The 19,667-nt window shown below is 36.8% G+C and overlaps 1 protein-coding gene across 1 annotated transcript in view; it reads right to left on the bottom strand.

Moving 5' to 3' along the window:
- Window positions 1-61: 61 nt before the first annotated feature.
- MAP3K2 (mitogen-activated protein kinase kinase kinase 2) overlaps window positions 62-19,667 on the bottom strand; it is a 52,181-nt gene continuing 32,575 nt past the window's right edge. Inside the window, exons 6-14 of the mRNA XM_017825274.1 lie at window positions 19,227-19,243; window positions 18,633-18,700; window positions 15,616-15,711; window positions 13,942-14,148; window positions 13,056-13,204; window positions 11,094-11,225; window positions 9,653-9,782; window positions 8,382-8,559; window positions 62-6,666 (exon numbers count right to left, since the gene is read on the bottom strand). Coding sequence (XP_017680763.1) covers window positions 6,441-6,666; window positions 8,382-8,559; window positions 9,653-9,782; window positions 11,094-11,225; window positions 13,056-13,204; window positions 13,942-14,148; window positions 15,616-15,711; window positions 18,633-18,700; window positions 19,227-19,243 — 1,203 coding nt within the window. The 3' untranslated portion in view covers window positions 62-6,440. The remainder of the gene's footprint in view (window positions 6,667-8,381; window positions 8,560-9,652; window positions 9,783-11,093; window positions 11,226-13,055; window positions 13,205-13,941; window positions 14,149-15,615; window positions 15,712-18,632; window positions 18,701-19,226; window positions 19,244-19,667) is intronic.

Below are 19,667 nucleotides of genomic sequence, written 5' to 3'. Positions count from 1 at the left end.
TACGAGAGTGACATTGCGCGATGTTATGAAGTACGGGGTTCTTAAAAGAGAAATCACACTGTTGTCCCTACAGAGTGTTTTAATATATTTCTAAGTACAATTCGTGTCTGATTTTGGAAATACAAATACATTTCGAATGGTTAAAAACAAAAATTAAAAAAATATTTTGAACATCAGCCAGCTGAAAATATATTTATCTAGTAAATCATCTCTCAAAGCTTTTATATATTTAATTATTCTAACTAAACATAGTACCCTTAAAAAACAAGTTCATAAAAATGTAGAAATGAAACTGTGGAATAAGATTACTGGGATATATACACACACATTCAATGCATACACAGAATTACAAGGGGGGGTTGTTTGTTCATTTTTAAGTTTGAAAGGTTGTTAGACAACGGAACTAGTAAGCAATGCCCAACTCCTGAGTTCCTCAACCATGATAACCATAGGCTAATTGTTTAATTCTTTTTATCTTTTTTTTTAAACACAAGATATTCCATGTAAAGCAGCAACAGCAGTGCAGTTACTGGTAGCAACATCTCAAAAGTAATAAAAAAACCATACATCCAGACAGTAGTACATTGCACACACACGTGATTCTCATACACCCACTGACAATTGGTCAGAGTATTAAATCAGTGTACAAATTAAATATTTCCAAAAATGTGCAAAAAAGTCAACGTTGATAGAAAAAAAACACCTTTGTGTACATACATTACAAACTGTGCCCAGCATTCAACTGAGAGTAAAAACATTTACAGTGAGAAACTGATAGATTAAATAGAGAATTTAATGGCTACATAAAAATGTACATTAGATCAAGAGTAAATTTACAAATTTTTATTCATAGCTTCATGAAAACTAAAAGCCTACGTTCCAATTAATCTAAGTCTCCTCCATGTATTTACAGTGATACTCCATTATACAACTCCTGTGAGGTCTGAGATGACAGACACTATATTTTAATAAACCATTCCAATTTTAAGTTGACACCACTTTTTTTACGGGTATTAACAAGCAGCAAACACTAGGGAACCAACAATCTAATGGCTGTTCAAAAAAAAAAATGCAATCCTTGTTTTTATATCACATTATATAAACCTCTGGGGAAAAGTATCATCTAGTTCTAGGGTAAAAAGCACGAAAAAGCTCTATTTGCCATGATTATCCACCCCAGAGTTGGAGTATCCTTTTCTTTATCTCTCATCAGAAGACCCTGACCTCCAATCCTCATCTGTGGACTCAACATAAGGGCTGAACCATGAGATACAACTTTTATCTGTTTTAATCCAGTTAAAGTTTATGAAAACCTAGTCCTAGCCAAGGTGTGACTGCTTTGAAATGTGAGAATTTTTATTTCCTCCATCCCACCTACCCTTCAACTCCATGTGTGTATATATTGCTAGAGAAAACCCAAGGATTGCTCCAGGAACCCAGGAGCTGCAGCGTCCTGGGTTCAAATGACAGGACCCCTGATCTAAAGCTGTACACACACCTTTTTCAGGAGCTATCGGTGGCCACCACCTATGCAGTGTTTAAGCTATGTCAGCTAGAAGGAAAAATAAATCATGCAGGCTAAGTGGGGGAAATAAACAGAGAAAGGAGCTCCTTTGTTTTCTGATCATGGATTTTGATTCAGAAGATGCGGGTTGGGAGAAACTCTGCCTGACCCTTTGGTGTGCATTAGTGGCTCCTCCTGAAGGCATCACCAACATCCAGGTAGGTAACTGTGGGTGACATCTGACTGTCATGTTGAGAGGACTGACTGCGTCCCAGCAGCTTTGGAATGTTCTCGCTATGCCGCACAAAGCAGGTTAGGTCACAAATCCATCTTCATGGCATTCCTTAAATGTCCCAAAGCTCAAACCCAGCTACAGAAGTCACCAGGTTTAGTCACCAAGCTTATGCATTAGTTTTAGAATTACAACAATAAGATTAAATTAGAAAGAGCTTTAAAAAGAAAACTCTTCATTTTAATGCGGGCATGAGTTTTGCATATCAGAACAGCAACTATGAACACCCATATCTCTGAAACATGGGCAGTGTCTATCACTTTTTAGTAGTACCTGCTTTACTCAGTCAGCGACAGCCTACTGGTGGATATACACTATCTATAAGTGACAGTACTAATCCATGAAACATCACTTTTGGCTATATGTATACGGAATAGAAAAGCTTTGGTAATTGTACGTGATTCTACACTGCAGACTTGTCATTGACACAAGACAGCAAGTTACCAGCAAGAAGAAATTACAACGGCAGTAATACTTTCGCTTTTCCAGAAACATCATAGGGACTTACATTCAAGCACACACATTATACTTTTCTATATGCGTGACAAAGTCTTTCAAGATTAAAAAGTATGAAATTGGTTATAAATAACTGTAGATCTGACCAATTTGCTCAAGTCTCTGAAGCTGCAGTTAAGACATCACTCTATGTTGTCCAAAGAATGGCTTGCTGTACTGCGCTGTACCTACAAATGCTACGAGGCTTTCAGTCAAGACAACGGCAGGATTAGGATTATCCAAAAGGCACAGGAAAGAGTTTCATGGGCACCATGCTAATCTCATTGAGAAATCTGTTGGTTTGCTTGGACATACTGTATTCCTGTGCACTGAAAGTAAACAGCCTTACAACTACAATTTCAAGCCCATTAAAAACTCTGCTGCAGAGTCTGGTACCCAGACCCAGGAAGGCAAATCCCAACTCTGTTATTTCTGTGACTGCAGACAAGTCCTCTTTCTGGTATGTGCATCAGTCTATGGTCTCCAGAATGCAAATACAAAACCTGTGTTAACACAGGAAGCCAGAAATCACTTTAAAATTCTGAATTTAAATGTCTGCTGCACATTATAACTCAAGTACACTTTTCAATGCAGTTAAGCGAACTCTTGTTTGGGCACATTGAAAAAATCTATCCTCTAAGACTGCTTTGGTGACATGGAATTGTATGACATATTTCGATATGGTGTTCTAACATGAATAAAAATTAAGGCATACAGATAAAAAGGCACTAGCTAAAAAAAAACCTTTTCAATTTGTTATACTGAAAGGACTATTTAGCTACAAATCACGTTGAAAGTCAAGTTGCAGTTTTAAGACTATATTTAAATTGTCAAGAAAAAAAAGACTACGCAGATTTAACTTTGCAATTATTAGATCCATACCTTTTTGAGTTCTTACATGGATATTTCTATCACCCAAATTAAAAATAAACAACTTGCTCTAACACAACACAACTGAAACTTTGAGTCATCCTCTAACAGGACTGTTAGTTACATCATTAAAACCATACCACAGAAGTAGCTTAAATTTTGTTACTTAATACGTGCAACAGACAGCATATTAAAATGCATTAGCAGATAAGTAGGTCTTTTGAAAATAGACATACTCACCATGAACACCGATCCTTATTTTTTGAGAGCTCAGCTTCATTGTGGTGTTTACAGAAAAGCAAACCAACCCTGCAACATTACTGCTTTCACTGGCATTTTCTTGTAATTGAATTCAATAACTAGGACTAATTCATGATTCTAAAGTGCCGGTGGCTTTTTAAGTGACATACAAGAAGTTGTGAGCAGGGACCTTTACATCTCATTTACTCTAAGTTAAGCAACTTAAGTCAGTAGAGAAATTCTCCATAGGGTGAAAAAGACCTAGCTCAAGCCTAACCTTGGTTAAATTCATAAAATTTTACTGGAATCACTGGAACTGAGAAATGTCCACTTCATTTAAGCAGCACAGTCTTTACGTTGGCAGCTTTCTGACATGTTAAAGACATGATGAAAAATGCATTCTGAAAATTCTTTTTTTCCTGGCTCCAAAACACCGACCATTGTCATGACTGAATGCCATTTTTTAGAAAAGGCACAAAAGCAGCAAACTTGATTGTTCAGTAATTAAAAGTCACAATGAGGAAGTGATATTGCAATATACATGACCCAGCACTGTCTCACAGAAAGGACACATTATAAGAAAACTAGATTCTGAAAATATTCAAGCTTCAGAGAGTGCAGTTTCTCTTTAGAGTAGTATATCTAAACGTTATGAATGCTACAGATAAACCTGGTTACATTTTCCCTTTAATGTCCCTTTTTGGTAGTATAAAATTTCCTTACCTGTTCAGATATCACTGACCACTACTGATTTTTACATTTTCACCTTGAGTTTAGTACCTTCTTAATCTGTTTGAAATCAATCATTTCAACTATATGATCTTTAAATTACTGACATAAACTATTAGGTTCTACACTAAACTTCCCATCCCTACTGTCCCTATATTTTGCTTATAAAGCAAAGGTCCTCTAGAGTAAAGCATATACCAATTCTCCTTAAAATCTGCTTCATAGCTTTTATCTAGTGACTGAGAAGCAAAAAAAGAAGTCAGTACAAGCTGACTTTCCTTTCAGCCTCCTACACTTTTCCTGATCTGACTAGTTCTTCCCATGCTCAGGAAACTTTGCACAGTTGTGTACGCTGACCGAAAAAATTATAAACTGGGTAAAATACTCACATAAGCTGAAGAAGTCACCACTCTGTCTCGGGAGAGATGGCCTCGAAAAAGTCATTCTTACTCCACTACAGGTAAAGTGATTAGGATAGATCCATACTCCTGCTTATGCTCTGGTACAACATTTGGAATTTAGCAGAATAAATTCAGAAATCTCATAAATGACTGTGGGAATGGGTAAGCTTATTGTTCTATCTCCATGCACTTCATCACTCTGATAGTCCTCTAAAGATATAGAATAGGTAGAGCCCTGTCAGAGTGGACAAGGGTTACAGTACCAGCCCACTCTGCCTTTACAAAACAACAAAAGCAAGCAATGAATCATCCAAAACAATAAACATAATTTCAGTTCTGTAGTCCAATAGTTTATTTCCAAATGCCCCTTTAAATTATGTTCTGTTCTTCTACAAAAATATGAGAGTCTGACTTTTCTGCTGTGAAAAGTCAGTTATTCACTACACCTGATCAGTACCTGGGCTTCTCGACTGAGAAGCATTATTTCAGAGTTTTACTTCTGTTCTTTTATTATGCTCTTTCAGAAGTAGAAAAAGTGATTAACGTACACTTTATGACAGTTGGAAATCTGACAAATACCAATCATCTGGATACTCAGGATGGAGTAATCACACTCATGTTATTTAACTGCTGGCTCTCTTTGCACTTTTGGCCTATTCTTCATACAGTTCTCTGTGCTGTGCCTTCCTGTTCATGAGGATTCATCAGTGTTACCTTATTAAAAATATAACTGGAGTCTTACCTTTCTCAGTGACTTATTCCTGATGTTCAAAGATGTTTAACTTTCAGGAATTTTCAACACATCTAGATGACTGACCTGCGTTACTAAACCAATTTTTTTTAGTGCACAATGGGAAGAATTTTTTATTATTCAGGCACTTGATGTTGACATACATTCCATCCTAGCGCCTCTTAACAGCTTTGAAAACATTTCTTGTAGCTCATTCTGAATCAAGTAACTCATATACTGCACAAGGATTAGTCCCTCCCTTTCCCCTCCAGCCATTCAAGGGATTGTGGAGAACTGACTCTCAACATCACTATTTTTTATCAGCTAAGATAACCGTCTCCCTCTAAGCTTATGCAACAGAGGTTCTCTTTGGCAGATAGAGCAGGAGACATTCTCCTAACTATTTACATCCAATAGCTGACCCTTGTTTAGTATGGAAATTTTCCCCTTGCAGTATGGTAGTACCTAGGTGTTTGGGCCTATAATCTGTTTACCTGTAATTATTTTCCTATTAAGATAATACAATAATTCTACACCAAAACCTCTAACTAGTTTTGAGCTCATTTTGTTATTTTCTTTTGGTCACATAGAAGTACCACTTAGACACACTGCTGTACATACAAAGAGTTCCAAGTTCTTCCAGTCTCGTCATTTAACTCTCAGAACTGCACATTCCAGCTTAAACTGTAAATTCCAGAAACTGATTAAAATGCTAAAATATAATAAGAACTTAGAACTCTCTGCTGCAAGTACCTACAATATAGAGAAGAATCACAGAGAAGTAATCTTCTTGTCCTTTAGCTGCATGTCTATTTTTCCCTGCACCCTGAGTCAGTCAGCGGTGTCAGAAAAAGTCACACAGTTCCTGACTGTCCAAGCATTTGTCGGTTTTTTCCCCTTTAAATAAGGAACAAATATGTACTAAAGTGCTTTATCTACATCAACCACATCAGTACATTATAGAAACAAAAAGTTCTAGTCCCAATGGGGTGGGAGGGGAGAGAAGATTCTCATTTTAGATACAAAATTTAGATTGTTTACAATCTAAGCGAAACAAAGATTCAAGAGAATATTCTCTCTCTTGTCTTTTTTTCTCCTTTTTCTTTGTAAAAAATAAAAATAAAAGTGCAGTCAAATAGAAAATAAATGCAGTAGATGCAAGCCGAGTTGAGGCAGGTGTTAGTGATAGTGTGCAAACGTGTGTCTTAGCAGTTCATCTGCAAACGGTCGCAGCTTGGCCTCAATAAAAATCCGTTTCAAGAAATCCCGAGCATGGTCAGAGACGTGAGGTGGCAGCTGGGGGTTCGTTGGCTGAGTGGCAATTTTAAAGATGGCAGCCATGGCTTCGAACTCTGCCCACGGGGGCTTCTCCGTGAGCATTTCTACCACTGTGCAACCTACGCTCCTGAAACAGAGGCAGAAGTGAAACAGCAGGTTAGAACAGAGTCACACCCTTCTAGGAAAACAAGAAATAGCAGAGAGGAACTAAAATACTACAAATAAGTAGCGTCCACTTAACACTACAGAGCAACTTCAGCGGAAAACAGGCATTGAAAAAAAAATAGCATGTACTGCTATGCCTTTATCTCAAAGTTACACAAATCACTACCTGCATCTCCACTTTTTTACTTCACTGGGCCAAAAGCCACTACACCTCAGTGAAGAGCTAATTAGATATTATCCAGGCAATACCAACTGCATTACGGCACTGTCAGCACTCAGTGCTCAGCAGGCTGACAAAGTCATGCATGCAGCACAGCACTTGGAAATGTTCCTGCTCCTTGAGGCCGAACAGAAATGCAAAGCATCAGGAATGCTCCAAGCGCACTGTGTGTGTTGCTCATTAGAAATGCACAAGTTCTCACCAGTGAATAATGAGCAAACATAGTATGGCAGTTGAAAATTTTGAAAACCCTTCTTTGTGGTATCTTCCTCTTTTAGTCAAGGATACTAAAAATAAATTTAGATTGCCAAACAAAATTTTAAGACCCTAATCAATCTTTGTATACAAAGCTTATGTTTAAAGGACTTAGGAAAGCGGAAGGGCATATATATGGCCAGAGAAACTTTGTTCCAGAAGTCCTGAAAGACAGCCCCTTCCAATAACAAGTGAATGATACTGCAAAATGGATAGGCTGGAATAATTTCCAATTCTCAGGAAGTCTGACTGTTTTTCAAGATACTTGCAAGAATTTTTTCTGTTAGACAGAGGTACGTCGCCTTACACAGTAAGGATTTACTCACTGACAGAAGTCAAACTTCACTATTTTTTCTTAAGTTTTACCCCAGATTTTTTCCAACCAAAACACTCACATTAACTGTGGCACAAATACTTTAAAGCTGAACAAGTCAACTGTTTGAAATCTGTAAGGCTGGTCTATTATTCCAGTATAGTAGAGTAATTACTAAGTGACTTGAACTAGCCTAAATTAATTTCCCTGAGCTTAGAAGTATTGCGATTGGTTGGATATAATGTGATTCCTTTTTAAACACAGTGTTACTACTCCTGCACATGTACTGCTGCCTGCCCATTAGTCCATGTTCACAGATCGCCTGCAGTTCAAGGAGTCAAATCACTACAGTCATCTGTTCATTGGAGCTGGAGCCATGTTAGATTGGCTTTACGCAATGTTTTGCTAATGTTCATGTTTGAAAATTACCTTTACCTCTTAAGTAGTTAATAACAACTTAAACCAAATTTTTTTGATACTCCCACTTAAATCTGGTTAATTTGCTCTTAAGTGTTAAACTTTCTGCCTTGCATCAAAGGTATTTCAGTGGTGAAGTTTCATTAAACAACATTGACTGAACTGATGTTTCAAAGCTTCACGTATTGTTTTCACCCAGTACCTCTCCAGAATTTAGGAACAGTCTGGTAATCCTAACTTCATGCAAGGTCAATTCAAAGGATTCTCTTATGATCTCTAAACTGACGGGCTGAGAAATTGCCAGGTAAAAATTCCTGAATTTCAGTGTTAGGTTCTCTATTGTCAGTGCTCACATTTACCACCTTCTTCAGCTTACACCCCAGAATGAAACACTCCAACTTCAGAAAACAAACACCTACACTGTTGAAAATGAAATTACACTTTTCAGTAGAGAAGTTTTTTTTTAACGTACCAGATGTCTGCTTTTCTGCCATATCCTTCTCCACTAATAACTTCGGGACTCATCCAGTAGGGAGTTCCTGTGACAGACTTCATTCCTGTACCAGAGAGACAGATAGTCTGCAGTCGTTTGCTGGCACCAAAGTCACCAAGCTTCACATTGCCTGCTGAATCCCGCAGAATATTTGCTCCTGGAAGGAAGGGAACACAGCATTACATTCATGGAAGACTCAATGCTTTGGTATGGAAAACAGTAACAGAAGTTTGCATTCAGTGATACAACACAACATCATTCTAGAATTTCAAGCCAGAAAATTTACTTTCTCTGCTCATTTCTGTTACTCTATTCTGCAGTTCAGAAAACAATGAATTGTACACACTGGTTTGCATCCTAGGTCTTTTCTGGGAAGTGGCAGTCACTTTGTAAAGGCCTCCTGGCAAAATAAGGAATGTGCCACACACAGGAAATAAAAAGAAATGAGAAAGGTGTTTCCACAGAACTGAAAATGTCTTCATACTATATTAAAGCAAAATCTCAAACTGTGTTACAGATTTGTTCAAAACAGTTACTTGCACAAGCATGTACAAATTGACTGTGATATCTCATCCTCTTTTGGAACAAAATACTATTGATACAAAGCAACAGGAGAATGGTAAAAATTTTACAGAATACAACAGCATTGTGTTCAATACACCTGTTTTGCACATCACCATCTTCCTACATATTCATACTTTGCTTATGCAACACATGCAAGTCACTTGTATCTAGCTGCAAAAAGTAAATATGTTTGTTTAATCAGGTTTTCTGGCAGCAAAATGGAAGAAGTCTGAGTCATTTTATCAGGCAAGTCACCTCTGCCAGTGACTTCCTGCACCAGTGAAGTGCTGGGTAATCTCTATATAACTGATTAAACAGAACTCTGCAAACACAAACTTTCGAGTTGTGATGCTTTTCCTCTGCACATTCTATCTATTTCTAATGACATCATACTCCAATGCATTTAAAACTATTGATAGTAAAATAAAATCAAAGAAATTTATCTTAATTGTTTTGCAGACAGAGACTACAGAAACATTGTCAAAAGTCTGCTAGAACATCACAAAGATGCTTATTTTTCCCCCCTCAGGTTACAACAATGACAAGAGTAAAAGATGGAAAGCAATCTCATTGATCTTAAGTCAGTATTTTGGCATTTCAAACTTAATTACATTTTAGCGCTTCACATAAGACTGGAAAATGATCAGTAATAAAGAGCACTGAACTGTGCACAGAACTATCTTTACCTTTAATATCTCGATGGACAATCATATTACTGTGCAAATAGTGAACTCCTTCCAAAATCTGCCGCGTATATTTACGAGTCACATTCTCTGTGAGTGCTCCATATGATTTCAATTGGTCTTTGATGGAACCCTATGGCACACAAGAAGTATAAAACACTCACACTTCTAGAATCACAGGTGAGCTAATAGTACAGTTGAACTTCAACTAAATTTATGCCTGAAACACAGATATTTTAAAGTTACAATCATTCTCAATATCAACTTAAAAAGTACGGATATGGTCTTACCTCCACTGAGAAAAATATATACTTTGACCAAAGGAAGACTGGGCAGAGAAGTCATATACTGAAATATTAAACTATTAACTTTAAAACTGTCGGACAGCTGAATAGTTCCAGTGCAATATAGAGAAAGAACAGCACTACTTTCACTCCAACACCACTCTCAACCTTTTCGATGATTAAAAGATGATACTCAAGTTGGACTCAATACATGCCCTTTACTTATGTTTGTTTATACTCTGAAAAAAACATTGTCAAGAAAAAACCACCACATGCTGGAGGATAGTGCTTTATGCAAAAATTAGGAGGTATGCAAGTCTTGGCTTAAAATAATATTGAATAAAAAATTCTTGGGTTTTTGCAACTACTTTTGTTTAACCTGGCTTTGTCACACAGAGTTACAAACTGCTAAGATTACTTCTGTGACACTGCCCTCCAAATCTCAGAAAAATTCAAGAAGCCCCTCAAAACAAAGCCCAGATCTCACTTAAGGAATGAAGAAGCAAACAAAAAACTCACCACCACCAACAAAACAATCCCCAGACACCACTTTTCTCCTGTGGAGTCTCAGAGTAAGTAGAATGCTGTAACTATTCAGAAATACAGAGACTCTGTTTTCATACGATCTCATTTTATTTAGCTCTGCTGACCCCACTTGGTGAGAAAATGAAAATGTACAATTTTCTGACCTTATAATATTTCCTAACAAAGCAGTAGAAGAGCAGTTCAGCATGTATGTAGGTGCCACACAAAAAACAAGCACCAAGATTATTTTCTGTATGCACTTATTCCCACCCTGATCAGAAAACCACTTCTTGTTTTCCTGAAATAACTGAAGCACGGCAAAACAAAACAGTAAAATTCAGGAAGATTCAAGAGTTTACTAATGATACTATTGTCTTTTCAAAGATATTGCCAGGCACTCCTTATGCCAAAATCAAACACAAAGAGCTTTTGTACAAACCACCATAATTCTGAAAACCCAAGCAAGCAATGGAGATGATGGGCGCTGTAAGCACTTGTCAGTACCCATCTTTGGCAACTGTTTTTAACTTGGACAATTTTAAATATCTGCTTGTACTTATGCAAAAGCTGCCTGCCTGGGTGCTCGTCACACTGCACACAAAGGATGGCTGAAGTGTCCAGGCTCTCCTGCTTACCCCAGGCATGTACTCCATGAATATTGAGAGTGTCCTTTCTGGCGGATCTCTCAAGAAGCCGTAATACTGAACAATCCTTTCATGCAGCAGATTTTTCAGTAACTGAATCTCACATTCAAGTGCATTTACTTCCTGAAAGGACAAAACAGACAAGATTTACCATGGTTGATGTGGTAACAACAATGTTTTGGATTTGGATTTTTTAAAGCAGGACAATATGTACATATTGAAGGGTTATGCAAACTAAGTAACAAAATACTCCTGCAGCTTATGTAAAGTTTATCATTTTATAACAAGAAAATATCACTGTTAAATTGAAGTAAGTAAAAAAACCAAACTATGGCTTTTCTATAAATTATCTTTGGGATGATTTTGCTGTTATTTCATTGTTTCTCTTATTTTGAAGTTATGTTTGTTTGTTCAGAGCACAGCAGATATCAATATGTGTGACGTCAGTGATCATTATGCAACATGTCATAAGCCTCCAACTGGATTAAAGAAAATAACAAAAAAACAAAACACAGGAAAAAAATCCCCTTAAATCTTTGTAGTGAAATAATTAGCATTAATTCTTAGCATTTCTAGGATGATAGACTATGCTTTAAAAATGGCTTTGAGGACCACTTGAGATTGTAATAACGACATGCAACAAAGCAAAACATTAACACAGCTGGTGCTTTCTATAGAGCTATCTGAAACAGCAAAAATTTTGCAAACAGGAAGATATTTTGAAACACACTGTATAGCAAGATGCTGGAAAAACACTAACCCATGAATTCAGATTTGACTAGATTCCAAATTTCACCTCGAAGTTTTTCATCAAAACTTAATTTTTATCCATCACAGACTGATACCCTCACACTTCTGAGGTTAGAAAGAAAACAGATTTTTTTAACACAGAGAGGTACGTATTACAAAATGCTATGGCAAAGGAGGTCACAAAACTGTTGCTACAGGACAGATACTACTATATTTTATATTTAACAATTCCAAAGCATAATCAGCTGTTCTGTTACATTTTAAAGAAGTAGCAACAACAACTACACTAGAAATCTACAGCACAAGTGATTCTTGACTTTTTTCCTTGATCCTACATCACTAGTAGCAGCAACTATAACTGGCAGCCACTCAATTCTGCAATCATGCTTACACCCATTGTTTTCCTGGCCTTGCTCCCCACAGTGCAGAATGCAGTCCTAATGCAGGAAAGTAATAATTCTCTTTCCATCCTGTAAAAAGCAGCAAGTATGATTCGGGAAAAGAAGAAATAGAAGATTTACGCTACTTTTAAGTAGTTTCTCTCCGCCAGGGTCCAGTAATTAAAGATGGACAAGCCCCATTTTAGAGAGAGAATAAATTGACAAGGAAACTTGTGTGCTTTAGAGAGAAATACAGTGAGTAACAGCAGCTAGTCCTGATGAGCATAGCTTAAAGAAAGCAAAACAAAAAAACCAAAACAACAACAAAAAAAATCAAAACACAGAAAGCCCATCAAAAGATAAAAAAAGAGATAAGTATCTCAAACTGTCTTCTTCATAGCCAAAAAAAATATCCTAAAGAATTTTTTTCAGGAACATTTAAATTTGTACAGCTTTTTCTGTTTATAAATGGAACTTGTTCTAATTTCTGTAAGTATAAATAATTATCATTTCAGAGCACACTTCATAATAATTGTTTAATTTTAGAGACCGAGACTGCACCAAATCAAGTTATGTACGTTCATTGCATAAGCATATGCCTGAAACTTAAAAAATGGGATGTAACATAAAAGTCAGGTAAGCAGACTAACTATCTGTGGTATGAACAAAGCAGGTTTACTAACAAGGACACAAAAACACAGTACGTGGTTTAAAACCCATTCAAAACACGCTCATCCTATTCAAGGAAAGGAACATCAGCCTAGTCCAAAACACACCACTTCAACAGAAGCCCTTTACAAGGTCTCCCTTTGGTATCACTCACCTTGCTGGTTTCTGGACTATCAGGATCAAACTGAACTTGTTTAACAGCCAGTTCTCTTCCAGTATCAGCATCGTAACACAGATAGACTCTGCCAAATGCACCTTGACCCAGCAGTTTACCAAGTCTCCAGTTAGTTGGAGCTCGTGGTGCTGAAAATATAATATGTTTTGGTTTTCAAATGAGCTTGTTATTCAGCTGATTGAGAAAAACTGGAATACACAGAAAATAATTTTTTAAAAGACTACATTTTTCAACAACAGAGACTGTGCGCCCTAAACCTCCCCATATAAGTTACAAAGTTCAATAAAACTTCCTGTAAGATGGAAAACATGAGCTACTTAAATTTATTTACAAAATAATTTGTGGTAGAGGTAAACATACTTAAAATAAGCAACAGCTAATGTGAAAAAGAGAAAAAGCACGTTAAACAAACTTAACTTTTTGTTAAAAATCAAGGCATGATTAAAATGTACCAGCTATTGAAGTCATCACAAAGTATACTTGCTCCTGATGTGCTACCACAGGTATGAAATAGTACCACTTATGGTCTACAGTTTAACAGAAAACTTGACCAACATATGCAAAAATAAATAGTAACTGCAACCTACAAAACCCTCTCAGGTCCTCAGGAGTCTAATAAATCATCCAAACTATTTTTACAATATTTTGTTATCACAGATAACAAATTCCATATGAAAATCTGTATGAAGGTTGGCACAGTAAGCCGTGAAAATAGCGATGAGGATTAAGTCCTGAATTTTTCCTATTTAGAGAGATAAAACCACATTACTCAATTGCCTGTATTTTGGTGACATGCTTAGTTTTGACACAGTATACCTATAAGGTAAGAGTTTTACAGCGGAGTTCACAAAATGCCTTCACTTACAGCGACTGGGTGGGCTGATGTCCATGACTGTCAAGGTAGGATTGTCTATGTCGCTTCCCCTCCTCCTCATTCGGTTATCTTCGTATTCCGGTGTAAAGACGCTGCTTCCGCTACTCGTGCTCAGCGAGTGATCAGTGGGACTGAAACTAACTGGCGATCGGAAGCTGTTCCCCTGAGTCCTTCTGGCTCTTGGAAAAGTTTTACGACCTTCAATGATATACAAAGAACGCTAATGTTACTCTACAAAAAAATAGTGTTAAGCAATGTGTGTATGCAAATAATTTATGAATTGTACACTATCTAGTTCAAATCTGCCACAGCATATAATAGGACACAATGATCATGAAATTTGCTGATTTAACTTTCCACCTAGAAGGAAACAAACATTCATCACAGATGTATATAAGGATTAGACTGAATCAAAACCTTATGTTTAAGTGACCAAAATTAGGATCAACTTCTGGAAATGCTTCAGAAACCTGGAGGGCTGTAAGAGGAGAAAGGAAAACACCTTGCCTCTGCTTTTATTGCTCTATTAATGTGCAAATATCAAATTTCTGATAAAAAGGAGAACGAGATACAAGTTTACAGTCCCACGTGCCCAAGCTGGCATCTTCGTTCTGCAAACCAGTAAGAACTGAATGCAGAGAAAGACGAACACATGCAATCAACAGGAAGAGCACAAAACAAAAGAAAAAAAAAACAAACCAAAAACAAAGACACAAAAAGAAAACAAAACACAAGCAATGTCAAATTTGGAGGTGGCTGCAGCAATAGAATTAAAAAAAAAGGGCACTGATCTTCAAAATGTTAATTACAATTAGATGGCTAATGCAATTTATGTTAATCTATTTAGATAACACAACTATTTTTAGGACAGCATCAGGTGATGAAGTTTCATCCTACAGAACTCAGCAGTAGCGGGCCCCTTGCAGGGTGCCAGGCCCTCTTTCCCCACCCCCGGCCAGGCTGTAACATAATTCCATTTATTGCTGTGCTCATTCCACACTGCAAATGAAGCTATCTGGTCTTGGGAGAAATTTCTTCTTAACACTTCTCAACTACTGCTCGACACACCCAGAATTCTGAAAATCCTTCAGCTGCTTCTCTTTCCTTCCTTTAGAAATTTAATGTGTTAAATTTGTATTAATGTTATTACTGTTCAAACCAGTCTTGTGGCTACATCAGCAGGTGCTGCCTTGCATTCCAACAATTGATTTCATCAGCTATTTGCTAATTCTTGGTTTAAATCACTGCTCTTCAATTTTATTTATTCTTTTAATCTAAGAAACTCCTAACAGCAATTCCACTGTGTTTGAGATTCCTTAAAGCAGAACAAGAATTGACAAACTGACATATCTACTTTAGATAGAAAAGGGTCACAAAGGTCAAAAGCTTATACTGGATGACTTGTGCATGGACAAAGATAGACAACATTTATACAGCTGTGCATATGAGTCAGGAATTCTGTAATCCATAACTTTACCAGATGTAAAACTGCTCAGCAGCTCTATCAATCATTAGAAGTTTAGCAAGTGAGTTTGGGGAAAGAATGTAAGGTTTCAATTTCTCCAATACTTTCGTTCATTAAGATTTTTACAAACTAATTTTTTTAATTCATGTTTTAGGAAGAGAAAAACAGATTAATTAAACTGCTGCAGTATTCACACTTACCATCATTGTAGTCTTGTTGATGATATGAAATATGGTATCTTCGGGGATAAGTCCCTCCCTTTCCAAATTTCTCAAATATTGGGATATCATACTCTACTAGAAAATAAAAAGATTAAAAAATTTAAAATGTGACAAGAGCATATTAAATTAATCACTTTTTGGCATTATAAACTTAAACTTGAGGGAACATATCAGAGGATATGCTTCAGTTGAAGCATCAGAGCAAAACCAGATTATAGAACAAAAGCCACAAATCTGTCAACCCACAAGAACCAAAAGGACGTTCAGTCAAAAGTTCCAAGGATCAAGAATTCAACAGCTCAAGAGATTTTCAGAGGACTACAGCAGGCCTAATTACTCCAGTTTTAAAAGTAGTTTCTAGAGGAAAAACTGCTTTAAAGAATATAATTTAAAGATGCATAAATATGAAAAGTTAGTGAATGAGTCAACAGAGCTTGAATTACTGAACTACAATCAATAGGTCCGATTTTAAAAAGTATTGAAGGAGAAAAGTATTCATAAGATAAAGGAAAAAGTCCCTCATGCATAAATAATTGGTTAGAAGATAAGTACATAAGAAGGGAGGAAACGGTCAACAGCTTGACAGGAATCTGGGTTAAAACTCATGCAGTTTAATTATGCATGAATTCTCTGTACAGAATAATGAATAGTGAGGTGACAAAATCATTCTGAGAAATAAAGCCAACTGAAGAATTAGAGAAGGCCCTTAAGAGTCTACGTGACTGGATGTTAAAGCAGCAGATGAAATTAAATGTAGGTTTATACAGACGAAATTAAATGTAGGTTTATATAAAGGTTCGTGATAGAGACTTCCAGTAAGGAGCAGCTGAACTCTGTATTGGCTAGGAAGGAAATTAAAAGCTGTAAATCATTAAGATACACTGAACAAAGTTTTGGTCTACTCCTCCATAAGGAATGTAGGCCTCCATATACTAGAAAAGCAACAGTTCAAAGGGAGACAGAGGTCCATAAAAAACCCAAAACAAAACAACCCCCCCCCAAAAAAAAAATCTAACAAAAGAAAACCCTCCAAAAAACCAGAATCATGAAGTGCATACTTCTTCCTAAAATACAATAAATTGCACAACTTCTTGTTGCAACAGACTGTTGATGCTGAAAAAGTTTATACAAGTTGAAATAGAGACAGGAAAAATTTGTGAAAGGAAAAAGATCCAGCAAATCACAGAAGAACATCTTGCATCTGCAGAACCCTGGAGCTATACATGACTAGGAATATATTCTGAGGGAGGAATACTACATGCTCCTCTGCAGAAGCCTCGTACTGGTTGTGGCAGGAGGAAAAACTAGGCCAGATGGATATTTTTTTCTGCTTTTGTTACACATCAAATCATGGGAATAAATACTGAATATGGAATTAATGATTGCTGTCTATCCCACTGTTAACATACCAGAGCATCCCAAAGGAAAAAAATGACAAACTCACAGAAAAAAAAAATTGCAAGATCATCCTATTAGAAAAATAACCCAAATAAACACAAGCAAACTAGATTAAGATTACATGAAAGGCAAACTAATTTCTGACATTTCCAACTTTTTTGGTATTTATCTCTGCCACCTAAATGTTTCTTATTTAAAAGTGGTGCAATCTGTTAAGCACTCTAGAATCCTTAAAAGAAAAAACTCACCATTGCACAATTACCTAGATAAAGCTTCACAAACGAAATAAAAAGAAGCCTTAAAAGTATGTAATAGACCAAAAAAACACAAACCCCCTTTGATTTACTGGAAACTAACTATTGTTCAACAGCAAAATTCTGTAGTGAGGCATGACCATGACAGACACTTCAGAGCACTTTCAAGGTTACCCACTGCACTTCATAGCCTGAATCCCGCATAACAACTTGGATTCAAGCCAGAGTATGGTATGAAAAAAACATTAGTGTTGATGATTAATTTATAGGCACAGCACACAGTTCTCCTTCATCCTTTCACTTTGCAGTGCTTTCAATTACAGAAGTCATGAGCATTTCAAAGTGATCATTACTTCACACAGGAGAAAATGAAGGCCCCACATACTGGTTTTGGCTGGGAAAGAGTTAATTTTCTTCAGAGTGGCTCCTATGGTACTATGTTTTGGATCTGTGATCAAAACACGGTTGATAACATAGGGATATTTTAGTTATTGCTGAAGCACATTTGCACATAATCAAGGCATTTTTTTGTTTTGCACACTGCCCTGCCAGCTGGTAGAGTAGGTTGGCGGGCAAAAGAAGTTGGGAAGGACACATCCAAGACAGCTGGCCCCATAGGACTCAAGGGATATTCATCCCATACTGTCTGAGGTTGTGCTCTGCAATAAAAGCTGGGAGAAAGAAGGAGGAAGGGAAGACATTCGGAGTGATGGTGTTTGTCTTCCCAGGTAACCGGTAGGTGTGATAGAAATGGAAATGGCTTTCCTGGAAATGGCTGAACACTTGCCTGTTGATGGGAAGTGGTGAATGAATTCCTTGTTTCCTTCTGGTTGTGTGTGCAGCTTTTGCTTTACCCGTTCAACTGTCTTTGTCTTAATTCATGAGTTTTCTTACTTTTACCCTTTGATTCTCTCCCCAGTCCCATGCAGGGGAGCGAGCAGGCACCTGCCTGCTTAACTGCCTACTGGGGTTAAACCACAGCATCCCAAAATGAAACAAATTAACCACAGTTATACATCAACTTAGAGATGGACGTTACAGTCCAGTTTAACTAACTCTTGTGTGCCCCTATGCACTGCAATGTTTGTTCTTTTCACAGAAGCAGACAGTTACACTATGAACACTAACAGTGGTGTCACACACAGTAATATGGAAGAAAACATTTAGAAATGTTTAGAAAGCTCTTTTACTGTGTTCATTTGGATTGGATTTTGTTGCTTTGCCTTCTCCTACCATACTAAGTTTGTGCAATACAATAGCTCTCAATGTGAATATACCTTCTTAGCCTTATTATTTGCTGCAAGAGGTTCTGGAAAGCTAGTATGTCCAGAGATTTGTACCTACCTGAGAATTCCTGATGATTATCTGGATAGCTCTGCGCTCTTGGCATCCGAGATTTGGGATAGTTGTCCCTGGAAGAGTAAAACATACAGAATCTAAAAACTGCTGTTCATCTACTACTTCAACATTTAATCTTACTGTCTCATAATTCTTTACAACTGATGAAAAGCTACTGCTAAACAAGTTGCTGCACCAGTTTAACTGGGTGGAACTCAATTCTGAAACTCAGATCTAGTAACAATGGAAGATCAGTAACAATGGAAAAGCTTATTGAGTTTAACATAGTAAGAAAGCAACAGACTGTTAATGAGCAATAATATTAGTAAAAACATGAATTATCACAGGTAAAGCCACAAAGGAACACTGTTATGTTTAACATCTTTATGGCTAAACACAAAGGTTTACAGACTGGCAAAATCTGTTATACAGCCTACAAAAACTCTTGGGGAAATTAAACCAAAGAAATTTTAGAACCTTTTGATGAGGAAAAGCATTTCCTCTTCTCTCCATGAAAGTCATAGGATTAAGAAAGTGATTTTGTTAAGTTACAGAATGATGAAGAATTTTTGGTTCTTATATGATCACATTGTTTCTTACCTACAGTTGGTATGTAACTCCCAGCCACCAAAAGGAATGGATGGGATTGCCAGTCAGAGCAATCGATTACAGTATATTTCCATAAACATACCAAAACAATGTCCTCCTTTTTCTGGTAAGAATTTCTCTAATGGGTAACAGAAGCTAAATGGAGACACAAAACCTACATCTTTGTAGGAAATATTTCAGTGGAAAAAAAAAAAAAGGAAAACAAACTAAGTAGAGGTGACAAATTGAGTAAATAAAAAACAACCAAAAGAAGTTTTGAAGAAGAAATATGAGTTGTATTAAGATTGCTTTATTTCCCCTTCTTCCCCTTACCCCACAAAAAACCTAAAAATTTGGCAATTTGGTAGAATTTCTATTCTATGGAGCTACATTAAACATTAGGTATGTATAACCTATCACACTACAACCACAAAATACTTTTCACGTCTATTG

Source organism: Lepidothrix coronata, unplaced genomic scaffold, assembly GCF_001604755.1.
Source record: "Lepidothrix coronata isolate B3197 unplaced genomic scaffold, Lepidothrix_coronata-1.0 Scaffold118, whole genome shotgun sequence".
NCBI lineage: Eukaryota > Metazoa > Chordata > Aves > Passeriformes > Pipridae > Lepidothrix > Lepidothrix coronata.
Note: the sequence above shows the minus strand (reverse complement) of the source record. Positions and strands in the feature narration are given on the sequence as shown.